General features: G+C 48.7%; 1 protein-coding gene across 2 annotated transcripts in view; it reads left to right on the top strand.

The window, feature by feature from the left end:
* The first annotated feature begins 244 nt into the window (after positions 1-244).
* Positions 245-15205, top strand: part of Safb (scaffold attachment factor B) — a 33147-nt gene continuing 18186 nt past the window's right edge. The window contains exons 1-4 of one of the 2 annotated variants that reach the window (XM_090340393.1): positions 245-641; positions 3394-3478; positions 14310-14374; positions 14459-14665. In XM_090340393.1, coding sequence (XP_090196519.1) covers positions 453-641; positions 3394-3478; positions 14310-14374; positions 14459-14665 — 546 coding nt within the window. In that variant the 5' untranslated portion in view covers positions 245-452. The remainder of the gene's footprint in view (positions 642-3393; positions 3479-14309; positions 14375-14458; positions 14666-15205) is intronic. The other variant, XM_090340385.1, reaches the window with a different exon arrangement.

Raw genomic sequence — 15205 nt, 5'->3', positions numbered from 1 at the left:
GCCCCCCCACGCCTCAGACGCGCTCGCTCGTGGGCCTCCGCGACGTACGTGCCTCCCTCCTCCCTCCCCCGCCACACCCCCGACGCCGCGCAGGCGCCGAACTGCAGCACGCATGCGTCCTGCCTGGTATGGGCAAGCCAGCCGGCAGGGCTCAGCACGCATGCGCAAAGACACTGGACCCCCCCCCTTTTTTTTCCTCTCCCTACCGCGCATGTGCCGAAGCGATCGGGAGCGTCGTCCTTGCGCCGGTTGCGCCTGCGCAAAAGCGTGGCGCGCCGGAGAGGCTGGAAGCGGCTCCGTCTGTGGCGGCGCCATTTTGTACTAGGAGCCCAGGTTTAAAAAAAAAAAAAAAAAGGGAGAAAAAAAAAAAAAAAAGAAAGAAAAGAAAAGAAAAACCACCACCACCGGCCCGGCTGTTGGTAACGTGGGGCGGTGGCGTCCGAGTCCCTGGAATGGCGGAGGCTCTGTCGGGTTTAGCAGATTCGGGCGCGGCGGGAGCGGCGTCTCTGAGCTCCGCTTCGTCGGAGGCCGGGACGCGGCGGCTCAGCGACCTCCGGGTGATTGACCTGCGGGCGGAGCTGAGGAAGCGGAACCTGGACTCGAGCGGCAACAAGAGCTTCTTGATGGAGCGGCTGAGAAAGGTGCGGCGGCGGGGCCGGGGTCCCCGGGAGGCGGGCTCGGGGTGGGGGCGCCGCTCGCCGCACGGTCGCGAGCCTCCGGGGTCCGGGGTCCGGATCGAGGCGGGCCGAGCCCGCGCGGCCTGACTCCCCGGCCTCGGGGGGGACGCGGCCGTGAGGGGCGGTCGCCGTCCGCCTCCTGCCGGGTGACCGCGCGGACTTCCGCCACTGCGCCCAGAGCCTGCCCCACCCCCGCCCCCAGGCCTCCCCATCTCCTAACTAGACGAGGCGCCCGGATTGTCGGGGGGGGGGGGCGGCGAGGCCGCCAAGGTCACACAGGCGCCCCGTGGCTGGAGGAGGTGGTCGCAGCCCACTCGGGAAGGGCGCCTGCAAGGGATCTGTCAAAGGGAATGGTTCCCAGCAGCGTGTCACAGGAAGAGCCCGAGGAAGGGAGGTGCGTGAGCCATCCCAAGTGTCAAGCCTGGGTGAGGTCGGCCACGGGCTGGCTGTGCCCCAGAGACGGACAGGGGGTGGGGGGACATCACACCCTCCTCCCACTACCCTCCCCCCCCACGTGCCATCTGTCTGCTTTGGCGACCCTGGCGAGCAAGCTGGTGTATTTTTTCAACATGGGGTGGGAGACCTTTAAACCCCTTCAGAGCCTTCTCTTGAAAAAAAAGACGAAGGTGGTAGTAGTGCAGGGGGTTTAGGATTAGGTGAGGTCCTGTGGGCCAGTTTGGCTGTTTTCTTGGCGCATGTGAACGAATTGTCACTTGTCACTTGGTGCTCCGCCTTTGCCTGGGGGAAAGAGGTTGTGAAAGGTTCCTTCACGGTACAGAACTAGGTACACTAGACACGTCCTCTGCACTCTGCTTTCCTGTGGGCAGCATTCCCACGTCATCCCAACAAAGCTGACAGAACTCAGCAACTCCCCCAGGGTCCCTTCACACACTCTGAATGGTGTAGTTGCACCTACGTTCAGGTCCTAGAGCTCAGGGCCCGTGCTTCCTCCCTGAGCTTTTTTTTTTTTTTTTTGCTCAAGGTTAGTGCTCTACCACTTGAGCCACAGCTCCACTTCTGGCTTTTTGTTGTTTAATTGGACATGACAGTCTTTTTCCTGCCCTGGCTTTGAACTGTCATACTTAGATCTCAGCCTCCTGAGTCATGAGGATCACAGGTGTGACAAGCCCAGAGGTGATAGGCTGTGTCTTTCCCCATAGGTAGATTTCCCTGTAGTGATGGGATAGTAATCAGAATCAAAGTAGAAGGTACCTGCTTGCAGATATCCTTGTTTTGAGCCCCCTCAGCCTCCCATCCACCCAACTGATGGTTGATTGTATCTTGCCCCCTCCTCTCTCCAGTCAGCCAGGCTACGCAGCAGTTTCCATGTCACTGAGCTTTTCTGTCAGGCTCTGGGCCAGAGTTGTGTGGCTCTGGAGTGTGAGCTCTCAGGGTGCATCTTCTCTCTCCTGGTTCTTAGAGCTGCTGTTACAGACACAAACACCACACGTCTCTCCCTCTTTTTGCACAGGTGGTTCCCAGGGTCAGTGGTGGAGAGAGTTGCTGAGGCTGTAAGCTCCCCGTGGGTTTCCTTAGGAAACCCATTGATGGGATACAGATTCTCTTGGAGGTGGATTGTAACATCAGGCTGGAGCATTTCTATTCTCGTAGTGATGTAGTTTCACAACTGACTGAGGTCAGGACAGTGCTATACTTCCTCTTGCTAGCTTGGAGAGGAGGAGAGCTTTGCCCTATGCTGGAACAGATAAGGGGCCTCAGGGCATACCTCAGCTCCTGACCCTTCCAGATGACCTGCACACTGTATATAGATACAGTCCAGTATTTTAAAGAGGATTGTGGTGTACCTTAATGCCTCTTGTACTGAAAGCCTTGACTGGAATTGCTTCCTAGCACCTCAAAAGCTGACAGAAACAGGAGCTCACCCACTAGCATAGGACAGGAACTCAGGGGGAGGGCATTGTCACGGAAGCTGAACTTGAAGGTAAGTGTTAAGGTGGAATGGAGTCAGCAGCATTATCAGTACTTATTTGCAAAATGTCTGCTTGGTAATAGGTAGCGTGCACTGAATTTGGAGATACTTTTCCTGTGAGTAGCAAATCCTTAGCCATTAGGCTTGCCAAGAAATCCTTTCAGTTCGGTTCACTGTGAGGCAGGGCCGTGAGATGGCTGAGGGCAAGGTCTTTGGAAGCAGCCGTAGGTGGGTGGGATTGGGTCTGGGTGACATGTGTCCTATGCCCGGTTCACAGCAGCAGCTCCGCTAGAAGTAGTACTATCTCTAGACAGGCCACCTGTCCTGGTGAGGGCGGCTGATAGATCCTGAGGAAATCAGCTGTTGCTTGGATTCTTTGGAGCCCAGAAGCAGGGTGAGCCAAGTGAGTAAGTTTGCTGATTGTTGCTTTACACAGATCTAGAGTCTGTGTTGCAGCCTTGAAGAGTAAAATAATGGTATTTGCCCTGTGGCCCAGAATCAAACCTTAGAGCCCTGGTTCTGTGCACAGCAGTAGAGTAAATGATCAGGCAGGACAGGTATCTGGTGGCTGGGGGTGTCCAGCTCAGCGGCCGCTGTATTTCCTAAATAGGGATTTCTCAACATTCCTGCAGGTAAGCCTGTCGGCCAGGCTGGTTTAGAACTTGTGAACCTGAATAGCTCTCATGCCTTCATCTCCCAAGCAGCTGGATTGACATGTTTTTCACTTCTACGCCCAGCTGTGTGCTGACTTCGGTTGCTCATTTTTTTCTTTTGACTTCTTTTTAGGCAATTGAAGATGAAGGTGGTAATCCTGATGAAATTGAAATTACCTCCGAAGGGAACAAGAAAGCATCCAAAAGATCCAGCAAAGGTATGAAGACAGTGGTGGCCTGGTGGGCGCTCCTCCCTGGCTGGGCTGGGCTGGACTGGGCTTGGACTTGTGATGGCTGGAATCAGCACCTTCGGGGAAGCCCTGTACCGCTTAAGATTCTTGCTTCTTGTTGGCCTGGAGGGGCACTGGTGCCTTTCTACATTTTGCCCTTTTAATGGTCAGCAGTGCTCACTTCTTCAGATACGTCATTTGAAATAGGAGTTAGAGCACTTGAGAGTTTTTATTGCTCAGACTTGCAGGAAATAACTTCCCCATAAATAGCATGTGATCAACACAATTGTCACATTTCTTTCTCAGAGTAAAAGCACCATGCCACTTGAATGACCCTTTCCCACTGCCTCCTTCTTGCCTCTGCCTGCGCACTACACCCACCTATCTTTCCATCTTTGCATTCAAAGCAGCCTGTGCAGAGAAGGACAGCTCCCCAGCACTAAGGTAGCAGCTCCTCTCTTGGGTGTGACTTACTGTGGATGGGGCTGCATCCTCCTTGTCATCTACCTCCTTGGTTTCCACAGTAACATGGAAGAATCAGCTAGAGCTGCGTGTTTGGATTCTTCTGGATCGTTTTGATAGTTGAAGGTTTTTTTGCTGCAAGAAATTTTACAGGGTGGGGATTGCAGTGTCTGGGAGGCAGCTTTGGACAGTCTTGCTATTTTAGCTGGCTGGAGAACAGCCCCAGTGACCACACTGGGGGAATCCAGTGGCTTCTGTGATGCACCACACATGAGGCATTTTTGCTCTACCCAAAGAAATATGCTAGGGACTGGGGGGGGGGGGTGGCACACTCCTGTAATCCTAGCTACTCAGGAGACTGAAATTGGAGGATTGAGGTTCAAAGCCAACCCGAGCACTAAAGAAGCTGGGACTCTTATCTCCAATTAATCACTAGGAAATGGGAAGTAGGGCTGTAGCTCCAGGAGTAGAATGGTAGCCTTGAGCTGAAGAGCTCAGGGACAGTGTCCAGGTCCAGAATTCAAATCCTGTGATGCCTCCCTCCCCCCCCCCCCCCCAAAAAAAAAGCAAGCATTGTGCCAGGGAGAGTTCTGGAAACTTAAGGACAACCCTGGAGAAAAGGTAGTGCCTGTGGTCTTTCGCTTTCTCTTCCTTCTTAAATACCTATACTGAAATTTTATAAAACACATTGATAGGGCCAGGAGTGTAGCCTTGCAACAGAGTGTTTGCCTCACATGCATGAAGCCCTGGGTTCAATTCCTTGATACCCCATACACAGAAAAAGTCAGAAGTGGCACTGTGGCTCAAATGGCAGAGCGTTAGCCTTAAGCCAAAAGTGTCCAAGGACAGTGCCCAAGCCCTGAGTTCAAGCCCCAGGACTGGAAAAAAAACAAAAACAAAACAAAACTTGAAAAAATACTAAGTAAAAAGAAGGCAGCTTAGCTGGGCGTGGTGGCTCACACCTATAATCCTAAGCTACTCAGGAGGCGGAGACCTGAGGATCAAGGTTCAAAGCCAGCCCAGCATAGGACTTGAGACTTATTTCCAATTAACCTCTAGAAAATGGGAAGTGAGGCTTAGCTCAAGGGTAGGGTGGTAGCCTTGAGCTGAAGAGCTCAGGGACAACACTGAAGGCAGAGATAAGCCCCATGACCCTACCTATTCCAGTTGGTCTGCACTGCCTAGTTCTTTGGTGTGTTTGTGTGCTGTTCCTGGGGTTTGAACACAGAGCCTGGATGCTTTTTAAGTGACCTAATGCTGTACCTGCTGGGCAAGGCCTCGCTTCTATATTTTCCTATGTACAGAAGAATTTTCAAGATCGCACAAGCAATTCTCATGTATTCTTAATGTTGTAATTTACTATGTTACTTTTCTTTTTTCCATTTCTCCCCTCCTTCCCCTTACAGAAAGAACCGTTCAACATTAAGTTACAAGATATATGGGACCTTTTCCTTATACACTACAGTATTAACCTAAGAGCAAGAATGTCATGTAACCACAGTTTTGAAAGTCAAGAAATTACCATTGAGCTGGGGTGGGGCTGTTCTCTTAGCTCGTGTGCTGACTAGAGGACCATCTCTTAACACACACACACACACACACACACACACACACACACACACACAAATACAAATGAACTAAATGCTTTAATGCTGTTGCCTGATCACAGACATTTAGTTGAGAAACCAATGTGCGTGCGCCCTCCCCCCCCTTTCTCTCTCTCTCTCTCTTTCTCTTTACCACTTGAGTCACTTCTGGCTCTTGTGATAGTTAATGGTGTCTCATCACTTCTTTGCTAGAGCTGGCTTCAAACCCTAATCTATAGACCTCAGCCTCCCAGTTGCTAGGCTATGGGCGTAAGCCTGCTGTGTTAGCTTTACAGGTTTTTTTGTTTGTTTGATTGATTTAAGAGCCTCCTGATTGCTAGGCAGGCACTACTTGAGCCACGACCCGACCTTCTGTTGTTTGTACTAGGGCTAGAATTCTGGACTTGGTGCTGGCTAAGCAGTTGCTCTTTGCATTCTTTTTTTTTTTTTTTTTTTTTTTTTGCCAGTTCTGGTGACTGAACTCAGGGCCTGAGCACTGTCCTTGGGTTTTCTCAAGGCTACCGCTTGAGCCACAGCACCACATCCGGCTTTTTTCTATGTGTGTGGTACTGAGGAATCAAACCTGAGTCTTTGTGTATGCTAGGGAAGCACTCTACCACTAAGCCAAACTCCCAGCTCCTCTTCTTTTGTTTTTTTTTTTTTTTATTGATCATAGGGCTTGAACTCTGAGCCTAAGTGCTGTCCCTGAGCTCTTTTTCCTCAAGGCTAGTGCTCTACCGCTTTCTCCCCCCCCCCCCATGGGTCTTGGGACTTGAACTCAGCCTGGGCACTATTCCTGAGCTCTTCAGCTCAAGGCCACCACCCACCCTTGAGCTAAGCCCCACTTCCAGTTTTCTAGAGGTTAATTGGAGATAAGAGTCTCAGGTCCTTCTGTGCCCAGGCTGGCTTTGAACCTTGATCCTCAGATCTCAGCCTCCTGAGCAGTTAGGATTACAGGTGTGAGCCACCTTGTGCCCTGCTCTGCCACTTTTGAGCCACAATGCCACGTTTGGTTTTCTAGTGGTTCGTGGGAGAAAAGAGTCTCATGGACTTTACTGCCCAGGCTGGCTTTGAACCATGATTCTCAGATTTCAAACCTCCTGTGAATTACAGACCAGTGCCCAGTTCAGTTGCTCTATTTTGTGTGTGTGTGTGTGTGTGTGTGAGTGTGAGTGCGAGTGTGAGTGCGAGTGTGTGTGATAGGGCTTAAACTTGACTTGTGCTCTTCCTGGCTCAGTTGGTTTTGGTGTGCGTGTGTGTCTCCTTGCTAGGGCTTGGAATCTGGGCATAGGTGCTGTCACTGAGCTCTTCAGCTCAAGGCTACCCCACTACTACTTGAGCCACAGTGCCACTTCCAGCTTTTTTCTGAATATGTGGTACCAAGGAATCAAACCCTAGGGCTTCCTGCATGCTAGGCAAGCACTCAACACTAGGCCATGCTCCCGATCCCAGTAGGTGTATTTTTCAGCCATACCTCCAGCCTTTATTTGTACTAGTTACTTGAAATAAGGTGCTTCCTGCCCGAGTATGTGTACCTGGACTACAATCTGCCTGTTCTAAGCTTCCTTTTGTAGCAGGGTTGATAGTCGCCATGCCCATCTGTATGTTCAGAAAGGATCTTTTAACTTCTTTTTGCCCAGGCTGGCCTCAAACTTTAGTTCTCCTCTGCTCTGAATTCTGAGTAGCTAGGATTGCATCTGTGAGTTACTAGTGCCCTGCCCAACTTTTCTTTCTTTCTTTCTTTTTTGCTAGTCCTGGGCCTGAGCACTGTCCTTGGACTTTCTCAAGGCTAGAGCTCTACCACTTGATCCTCAGCACCATTTCTTTTTTTTTTTTTTTTTTGCCAGTCCTGGGCTTGAGCTCAGGGCCTGAGTCCTGTCCTTGGATTTTCTCAAGGCTAGAGCTCTACCACTAGAGCCTCAGTACCACTTCCGGCTTTTTGCTATGTATGTGGTACCGAGGAATCGAACCCAGGCCTTCGTGCATGCCAGGCAAGCACTTTAACCACTAGGCCAAACTCCCAGCCCCCCTCAGCACCATTTCTATCTTTTTTTCCCTTATGTATGTGGCACTGAGGAATCGAACCCCTATCTTTGTGCATGCTAGGCAAGCACTCGTAATTACTACTAGGCAAAACTCCCAGCCCTCCACTTCCAGCTTTTTGATGGTTAGTTGGAAATAAGTCACAAATTTTCCTCCCTAGGATTTTTTTTTTTTTTTGGAGGGGGCAGGGTCCTGGGGCCTGGGCGCTGTCCCTGAGCTCTTCAGCTCAAGGCTACCATCCTACCCTTGAGCCAAGCCCCACTTCCCATTTTCTAGAGGTTAATTAGAGATATGAATCGCAGGTCCTTTTGTGCCTATCGTGGCTTTGAACCTTGATCCTCACATCTCAGCCTCTGAGTAGCTAGGATTACGTGCAAGAGCCACTGTGCCCAGTTTAGGATGGATTTTAACAGGAATTTTCAGATCTCAGCCTCTGGAGTAACTGGATATAGAAATGAGACACTGGTATCCAGCAAAATATTGCCGCTTTTGAAAACTACAGATGATCTACTTTGTAAAATGTTTTTTGTGAAATGTTTTTCTCATTTTGACTCCCCCCTATGGTTACAATTTTCAGTAAAAATTAGCAGCTAGTAGGTCTGAAGTATGACAAAGTGACAGAGCACTTGCCTAATACACACAAGGCCCTAGAGTTACATCTCTAGCACTGCCATATATGGGGAGAAAGAAACAGCAGAAATGCCCTGGCCTCTGGTGTCCTGATACTGTGTGTCAGGTAGAGTCATGCCTAACTGTTGTATGACTAGTGCTACTGGTCAGGTTTTTCCACTGATGATTTGTTATCTTCCCCTTGTAATTGTGGCATGGGGGAAAGCCTATCCTATCTTTCCTCTACTGCTTTCCACACCCATTCCTCCTCCTCCTCCTCCTCCTCCTCCTCCTCCTCCTCCTCCTGCTCCTCCTCCTCCTCCTCCTCCTCCTCCTCCTCCTCCTTCTTCTTTTGGTGTTGGTCATGGGGCTTAAATTCGGCCTGGGTGCTATCCCTGAGTTCTTCAGCTCAAAGCCAGCACTCTACTTGAGCTGCACACCACTTACAGTTTTCTGATGGTTAATTTGGACTTCAGTGCCATGCTGGCTTGAATGGAGATCCTCAGATCTCAGCCTTGAGTAGCTAGGCCAGCACCCAACTCGCCCACCCATTCTTATCCAGTCCCTATGCTGTTTGGCCCCCTCCCCCCCCTTTTTTTTCTGGTGAGATGCTTATTTTTCCGCCCTTAGGAATAGCCTTGTCCTATGCTTACCAGTGTACACATACATTTCTGTTTGATTCAGTGGAGTGTAAGTTTTGTGGTCTTGCTCTTCCTGTGTTGCTTCCAGGGTCCTGCGTCCTTCTTGGAGCATGCCTTGACTTCCTGGTCTGCACTGGCCAGTACTCAGGTCTTCTCCCCAGAATCAGCTTTTCTTCCAGATGCTCTGGTCTCTTGTGAGCAGCATTACTTGGCTGGCCTCCATGGCCATCCCTGTAATTCTAGCCTGAGGCAGATAGCTGAAGCAGGAGAGCTGAGAGTTTGGGAGTGGCTTCAGTCATAAACCGTATTCCAAAAAGACGTACTAGCAGTGTGTGTAAGATCTGTGGGTCGGGTGTCAAGGCGATCAGAAGTCAACCAGGGACATCATGAGAAGGAAATAAGGTCCTGGCTAATAGGAACAGTTTACCATCTAGCTTAACAGCTAGTTACACTTGTTAATCATATGATCTCCTGTGGGCTTTACTAGTTTATTTGCAGGCTAGGCATGGAACCCATGGCCTTGTGCTCACTAAGCAATTATTCTAACCACATAGCCACACTCCTAGCTATATCTCCTAGAATTTGGAAGTGTCCTTCATATGAGAAACCAATGACTTAAGATAGTGCTAGCTAGGGCCGGGAGTTTGGCCTAGTGGTTAAAGTGCTTGCCTAGCATGCACGAAGACCCGGGTTCGATTCCTTGGTACCACATACATAGAAAAAAGCCGGAAGTGGTGCTGAGGCTCAAGTGGTAGAGCTCTAGCCTTGAGAAAGTCCAAGGACAGTGCTCAGGCCCTGAGCTCAAGCCCAGGACTGGCAAAAAAAAAAAAAAAAAAAAAAAAAGATAGTGCTAGCTGGGTGTCAGTGGCTTACACCTGTAATTCTAGCTACTCAAGAGGCTGAGATCTGAGGATCGCAGTTCAAAGCCAGCCCGTGCATGAAAAGTCCGTGAGACTCCTATCTCCTATTAACCACCAGAAAATCATAAGGGGTGCTGTGGCTCAAGTGTAGAGTGCTAGCCTTGAGTGAAGAGCTTAGGGACAGCCCTACAACTGCCCCCCCCCAAAAAAAGTGCTAAATAAGGAAGTGTTGGTGGCCCTCGCTTACTCCTGAGTACTACTCAGGAGGCTGAGATATGAAGCTCAAAGTCAACCTGCACAGGAAAGCCCTTGGAACTCTGCAATTAAATATCAAAAAGCCAGGTATGGAGCTGTGACTCAAATGGTAGAGTGCTAATCTTTAGCAAGAAAAGCCTCAAGGATAGCACCTAACCCCAAATTCAAACTCACGACCAGTCTGGATGCTAAAGCAGAATTGCTTAAACAAGGCTGGGCCCAGTGGCTCATGCCAAATCTTAGCCAATCAGGAGGCTGAGATCTAAGGATCAAGGTTCAAAGCCAGCCCTGGCACAAAAGGACCTGAGACTCTTATCTCCAATTAACCTCTAAAAAATGGGAAGTGGGGCTTGGCTCAAGGGTAGGTGGTAGCCTTGAGCTGAAGAGCTCAGGGACAGTGCCCAGGCCAAATTCAAGCCCCATGCCCCCCCCCCCCAAAATTGCTTAAGCAAGAAGCTTGAGGCCTGGGCTGTGAAACCAGATTCCATCTCCTAAATAAACAAATGAGGCTGGGAATGTGATCTAGTGGTAGAGTGCTTGCCTAGTGTGCACAAAGCCATGGGTTTGATTCCTCAGTATCACATACACAGAAAAAGCTGGAAGTAAGCTGGGTGCAGTGGCTCATGCCTATAATCCTAGCTATTTGGGAAGCTGAGATCTGAGGATCTGATTCAAAGCTAGCCCTAGCCCGGGCACAAAGTGAAACTCTTATCTCCAATTAATCACTAGAAAACCGGAAGTGGAGCTGTAGCTCTATGGTTAGGGCGATAGCCTTGAGCTGAAGAACTCAGGGACAGCGCCCAGGCCCAGAGTTCAAGCTCCATGACCCGCCCCCCCCCAAAAAAAATTTTTTTTTTTTAAAGCTAGAAATGATGGTGTGGCTCAAGTGATAGAGCACTAGCCTTGAGAAAGCCCAAGGACAGCATCCAGGCCCCGAGTTCAAGCCCCAGGGCTGCAAAAAAAAAAGAAGAATTTGTGTTTGTGTGTGTTATTAGTACATGTGGGATTATGTTTTAAATAGTAAACTATAGGGGAACAGTGAAGAGCTGTGATAGAGTGTGGGCAAGGTTAACTAGAGCTGGTTACGTAATGTCAGAAAGTTGTCAATTCGCCCCAAAATAACCTTAGAAGACTATGTAGGCCAGGTATGTCCTGGACCTGTAATTCTAGCATTTGCAGGGCTGAGGATTGCAAGCCCTAGGCAAGTTCTAGAGGAGACATGCAAGCAACTGGGCTCATTGCCCAATGGTGGGGAAAGAAAATCATGATATAAACGATAACATGTGGGATTTGAATCTCTTGTGACTCCATCCCCAAGCACTGTAATACGTTTATATAGTTATAAAGTCAGTTGTGAGTATAGAGACATTATAAATAATACTTTGTCTTACTCAGTTTGATTTCTTATTGAGAAAGTGGCTTTTTCTGAACTCTGTGGACCATTTAAGAATCTGACCACAAGTCAGCTGTCCTGTGCCTTGGGAAGTACCACCAAGTCAGAGCTGTGCAGTGCCATGTTGGGACAGTCTCCACAATGCAACTCACATTTTCATGTGTGTCATTTTTCCTGGTTTATTCCTTCTTTCCGCTTTTGCTCATCTCGTTACTTCTACAGTTTTGTATTTGCTATTTACTTTATCATTTGTGTGTAAAGTAAAGGCAGATGCCCCGTAAGTGCTGCTGTTTGTGTGACAATGCTTATGTGCATGCCCTCTGTGGCTTCAGAAAAGCATGCAAATGGTACAGAATGAATGGTGCACTAGGAACAATATTTGGGAGGTTGGACGATTGCAGTGCCCCTGCTCATTTTCTTGTCATGGAGTAAGTCTTCTTGCTTCAATACTTAGTATGTGTGTACTTTTTTTTTTTTTTTGCAGTACTGGTGTTTGAATCCAGGACTTTCTAGGCATGTGCTCTACCACTTGACTCATCATGTGTGTGTGTGTGTGTGTGTGTGTGTATGTGTATGTGTATGCACGCCTTGAACTCAGTGCATGAGCACTGCCCTTGATCTTTTTTGCTCAAGGATGGCACTCTACCACTTGAGCCACAGCTCTAGTTCCAGCTTTTTTAGTGATTAATTAGTGATGAATCTCACATACTTTCCTGCCTGGACAGGCTTTGAACTGTGCTCTTTAGATCTCAGCCTTCTGAAGAGCTAGGGTAAGCCTGAACCACCAGAATGCTACATTGCTGCTTACTTTTGAGATGAGGCCTCTTGGCATACCTGTGCCTGGACTACAATCCTCCCATTTTTTGCTTAGTGCAGTAGCTGAGATGATAGGCCCAGCTGGGATGATACATATGTACCACTCCTGTAGTTTGCATATGCAAACCACCTGTAGTTTGCATATGCAATTTTTTTTGTTGTTGGTCATGGGGCTTGAACTATGAGCCAAGGTGCTGCCCCTGAACTATTCAGCTCAAGGCTAGTACTCTACTCCTTAAGTCACAGCGCCAGTTCCGGTTTTCTGGTGGTTAGTTGGAGATAAGAGTCTCACGGACTTCTGTGCCAGTTGGCTTTGAACCATGATCCTCAGATCTCAGCCTCCTGAGTAGCTAGGATCATGGGCATGAGTCACCAGTGCCCAGCTCATATACTATTTTTTTTTAATCTTTAATTACTAACTTCCCTTTTTTTTGGGGGGGGGGAGGTCAGTTGTTGAGCTTGAACCCTGTGCCTAGTTGCTGTCCCTGAGCTCATCAGCTCAAGGTTACTGCTCTACTCCTTGAGCCACAGCACCATTTCTAGTTTTTTAGCAGTTAATTGGAGATAAAAGTCTCACTGACTTTAGTGCCTGGTCTGGCTTTGAACCATAATTCTCAGGTCTCAGCCTGAGATTAGGATTACAGGCATGAGCCACTGTACCTGGCCTGACTTCTGTTTTTTGATTTTGTCTTTTTTTAAAGACTTTATTAACATTATTATATCACCAGCCTAATTTGTTTATAAGATTTGCTGAAATTAAGACATACCTTCTAAAGCCTTGGTTTTTGTTCATTTTAATCTCTGTAACAAAAAAGAAATGGAAAGAATATGAAGTCCAAACACACATAGAAATGTAACACCAAGAGTGACATTTTGAATTGTTGAAATTATTTAGCGCATGAGTTGGGAAACCAGTTGTAATCAATGAAAATTTGACAGTCAATGCTGCAATGAAAACCCCCCAAAGATCTCAATGCAGGGGAGTATTGTATGGATGGGGTGAAAACTTCTAGCCTTGTCCACCCCTGACACCTGATGGCCTTGCCTGTGTGGTAGGGGAGGAAAGTTTCCTGCAAACTCACAGCAGGAGAAGGGTGTGGTGACTCACAGGTATAATCATAGCCACTCCGGAGAGGGCCAGGAGTTTGGCCTAGTGGAAAAGTTCTTGCCTAGTATGCATTAAGCCCTGGGTTCAATTCCTCAGTACCTCATACAGAGAAAAAGCCGGAAATGGTGTTGTGGCTCAAGTGGTAGAGCTCTAGCCTTGAGAAAGCTCAAGGACAGTGCCCAGGCCCTGAGCTTAAGCCCCAGGACTGGCCAAAAAATAAAAAAGTACAGGTGAATGACATTAGAAAATGAATATAAGCAGTAACCAGATAAGCCTACATGCAGTAGTTCTGAGCTGCGAAGGTATTTGTTGCCACAACTTTTCTCTGGAGAATCTTGATGGTCAGAGAGCAGGTTTCTCTATCTCTATCTCTCTATTTATTTTTGGTCTGTCATAAATTTGAACCCTGGTGGGCCTGGGCACTGTCCTTGAGCCACAGTGCCACTTCCAGTTTTCTGATGATTAATTGGAGATAAGAATCTCTTGGACTTTTCAATTCCCCGGGCTGGCGGGGACAGTGATCCACAGATCTCAGCCTCCTGAGTAGCTAATATTACAGGTGTGAGCCACTGTGCCTGGCTAGGTTTCTTTCTTTCATCACATGTCTTATGGTAACCAATAGCTGTGTTTGAAGAACAGGATTGTCAGGCTGTTCTGTCTTGGCACATGGTGTTCCTACCCTTTTGTGCAAGAACACAACCAAGTGACAGCCATGTGTGTAGCCATGGCGGGAGGTGGGCTTTGTCCAATATGATAGGGTGCTATCTCATTTCCTTTGTGCTTTGTAGCATTGTGGGCAGGAAACTCAGCGTGTCCTTAACTGACTTCACACTTTCTTATTTAGTTCTGAGCGATTTAAGATTTAAGATTGCATGGGTCAGGTGTGATTCCATGGGTATGATGCATCTTGATGGATGTCACCCTCATATGTTTCCATCTGGAACCCTAGTGGTGCGCGAGCCTGTGACCATGTAGATAGGTGTCTGCTTCTGGGAAACACAGGGCTCTGACCCCCCCCCCCCCCACCTGCTTGATTCTCTTCTCAGGGCGGAAAGCAGAAGAGGAGGGTGTGGAAGACAATGGGCTGGAGGACAACTCGGGGGACGGTCAGGTAGGTGACAGCTGGATCGCTCTGAGGGCCAAGGGTTGGCTGAGTTGTCACATGACACATGACAGTTTTCCTGTGTTACTGCAGGAAGATGTGGAAACCAGTTTGGAGAACTTGCAGGACATCGACATGATGGACATCAGTGTTCTGGATGAAGCCGAAATCGACAATGGCAGCGTGGCCGACTGTGTGGAAGAGGAAGATGCCGACAACCTCCCAGAGTCGCTGTGCGTTAGCAGAGAGCTTGTCGAGGGGGAGATGAGAGAGCTTCCGGAGCAGCTTCAAGAACATGCTGTAGGTAACTTGGTAGTGTGTCTGGAAAAGACCTTGAGTGTCAGCCACCTGTGTGTTGGGAAGTGACTTCTCAGGTGGAGTGAAGTGCTAAGAAGGGTTTTCAGCAGGTACACAGGGAGGTGCTGTTGTTTGCATGAGACACATTGCCCAGGATGTTGGGCACTCTGGCCACGCCCTTCTCATGTCAGATGAGAGCTCCAGGGGCTCAGATACCTTAAATACTGAACAAGAGAGGGATTGGAAGTCAGCTTTTGGTCCCAACCCTAACATTGTTTGTATGGGTTTAGCCTTCTTTGTGCTAGAAATGCCAAATTCTGAGAGTATAATATGTGTTGGGTATTAGGCTCTACCTACTAGGCCATTATGTTCTGTGAGCCTTTTGACAGAAGGAGGATATGGAGACTTTGCAGGGGTATAGAGAAATAAGAAAGGTTTCCAGGTAGCCCAGTGCTGATGAAGAGCAGCCAATGCTGACTCCTTGCACCTGACCCCTACTCCAGTATGTCTGGGCCTTGGTGACTTGTAGCAGAGGAGTGACAG

This window comes from Megascapheus bottae, chromosome 1 (genome assembly GCF_031878675.1).
Source record: "Megascapheus bottae isolate mThoBot1 chromosome 1, mThoBot2.hap1, whole genome shotgun sequence".
NCBI classification, from domain to species: Eukaryota; Metazoa; Chordata; class Mammalia; order Rodentia; family Geomyidae; genus Megascapheus; species Megascapheus bottae.
Note: the sequence above shows the minus strand (reverse complement) of the source record. Positions and strands in the feature narration are given on the sequence as shown.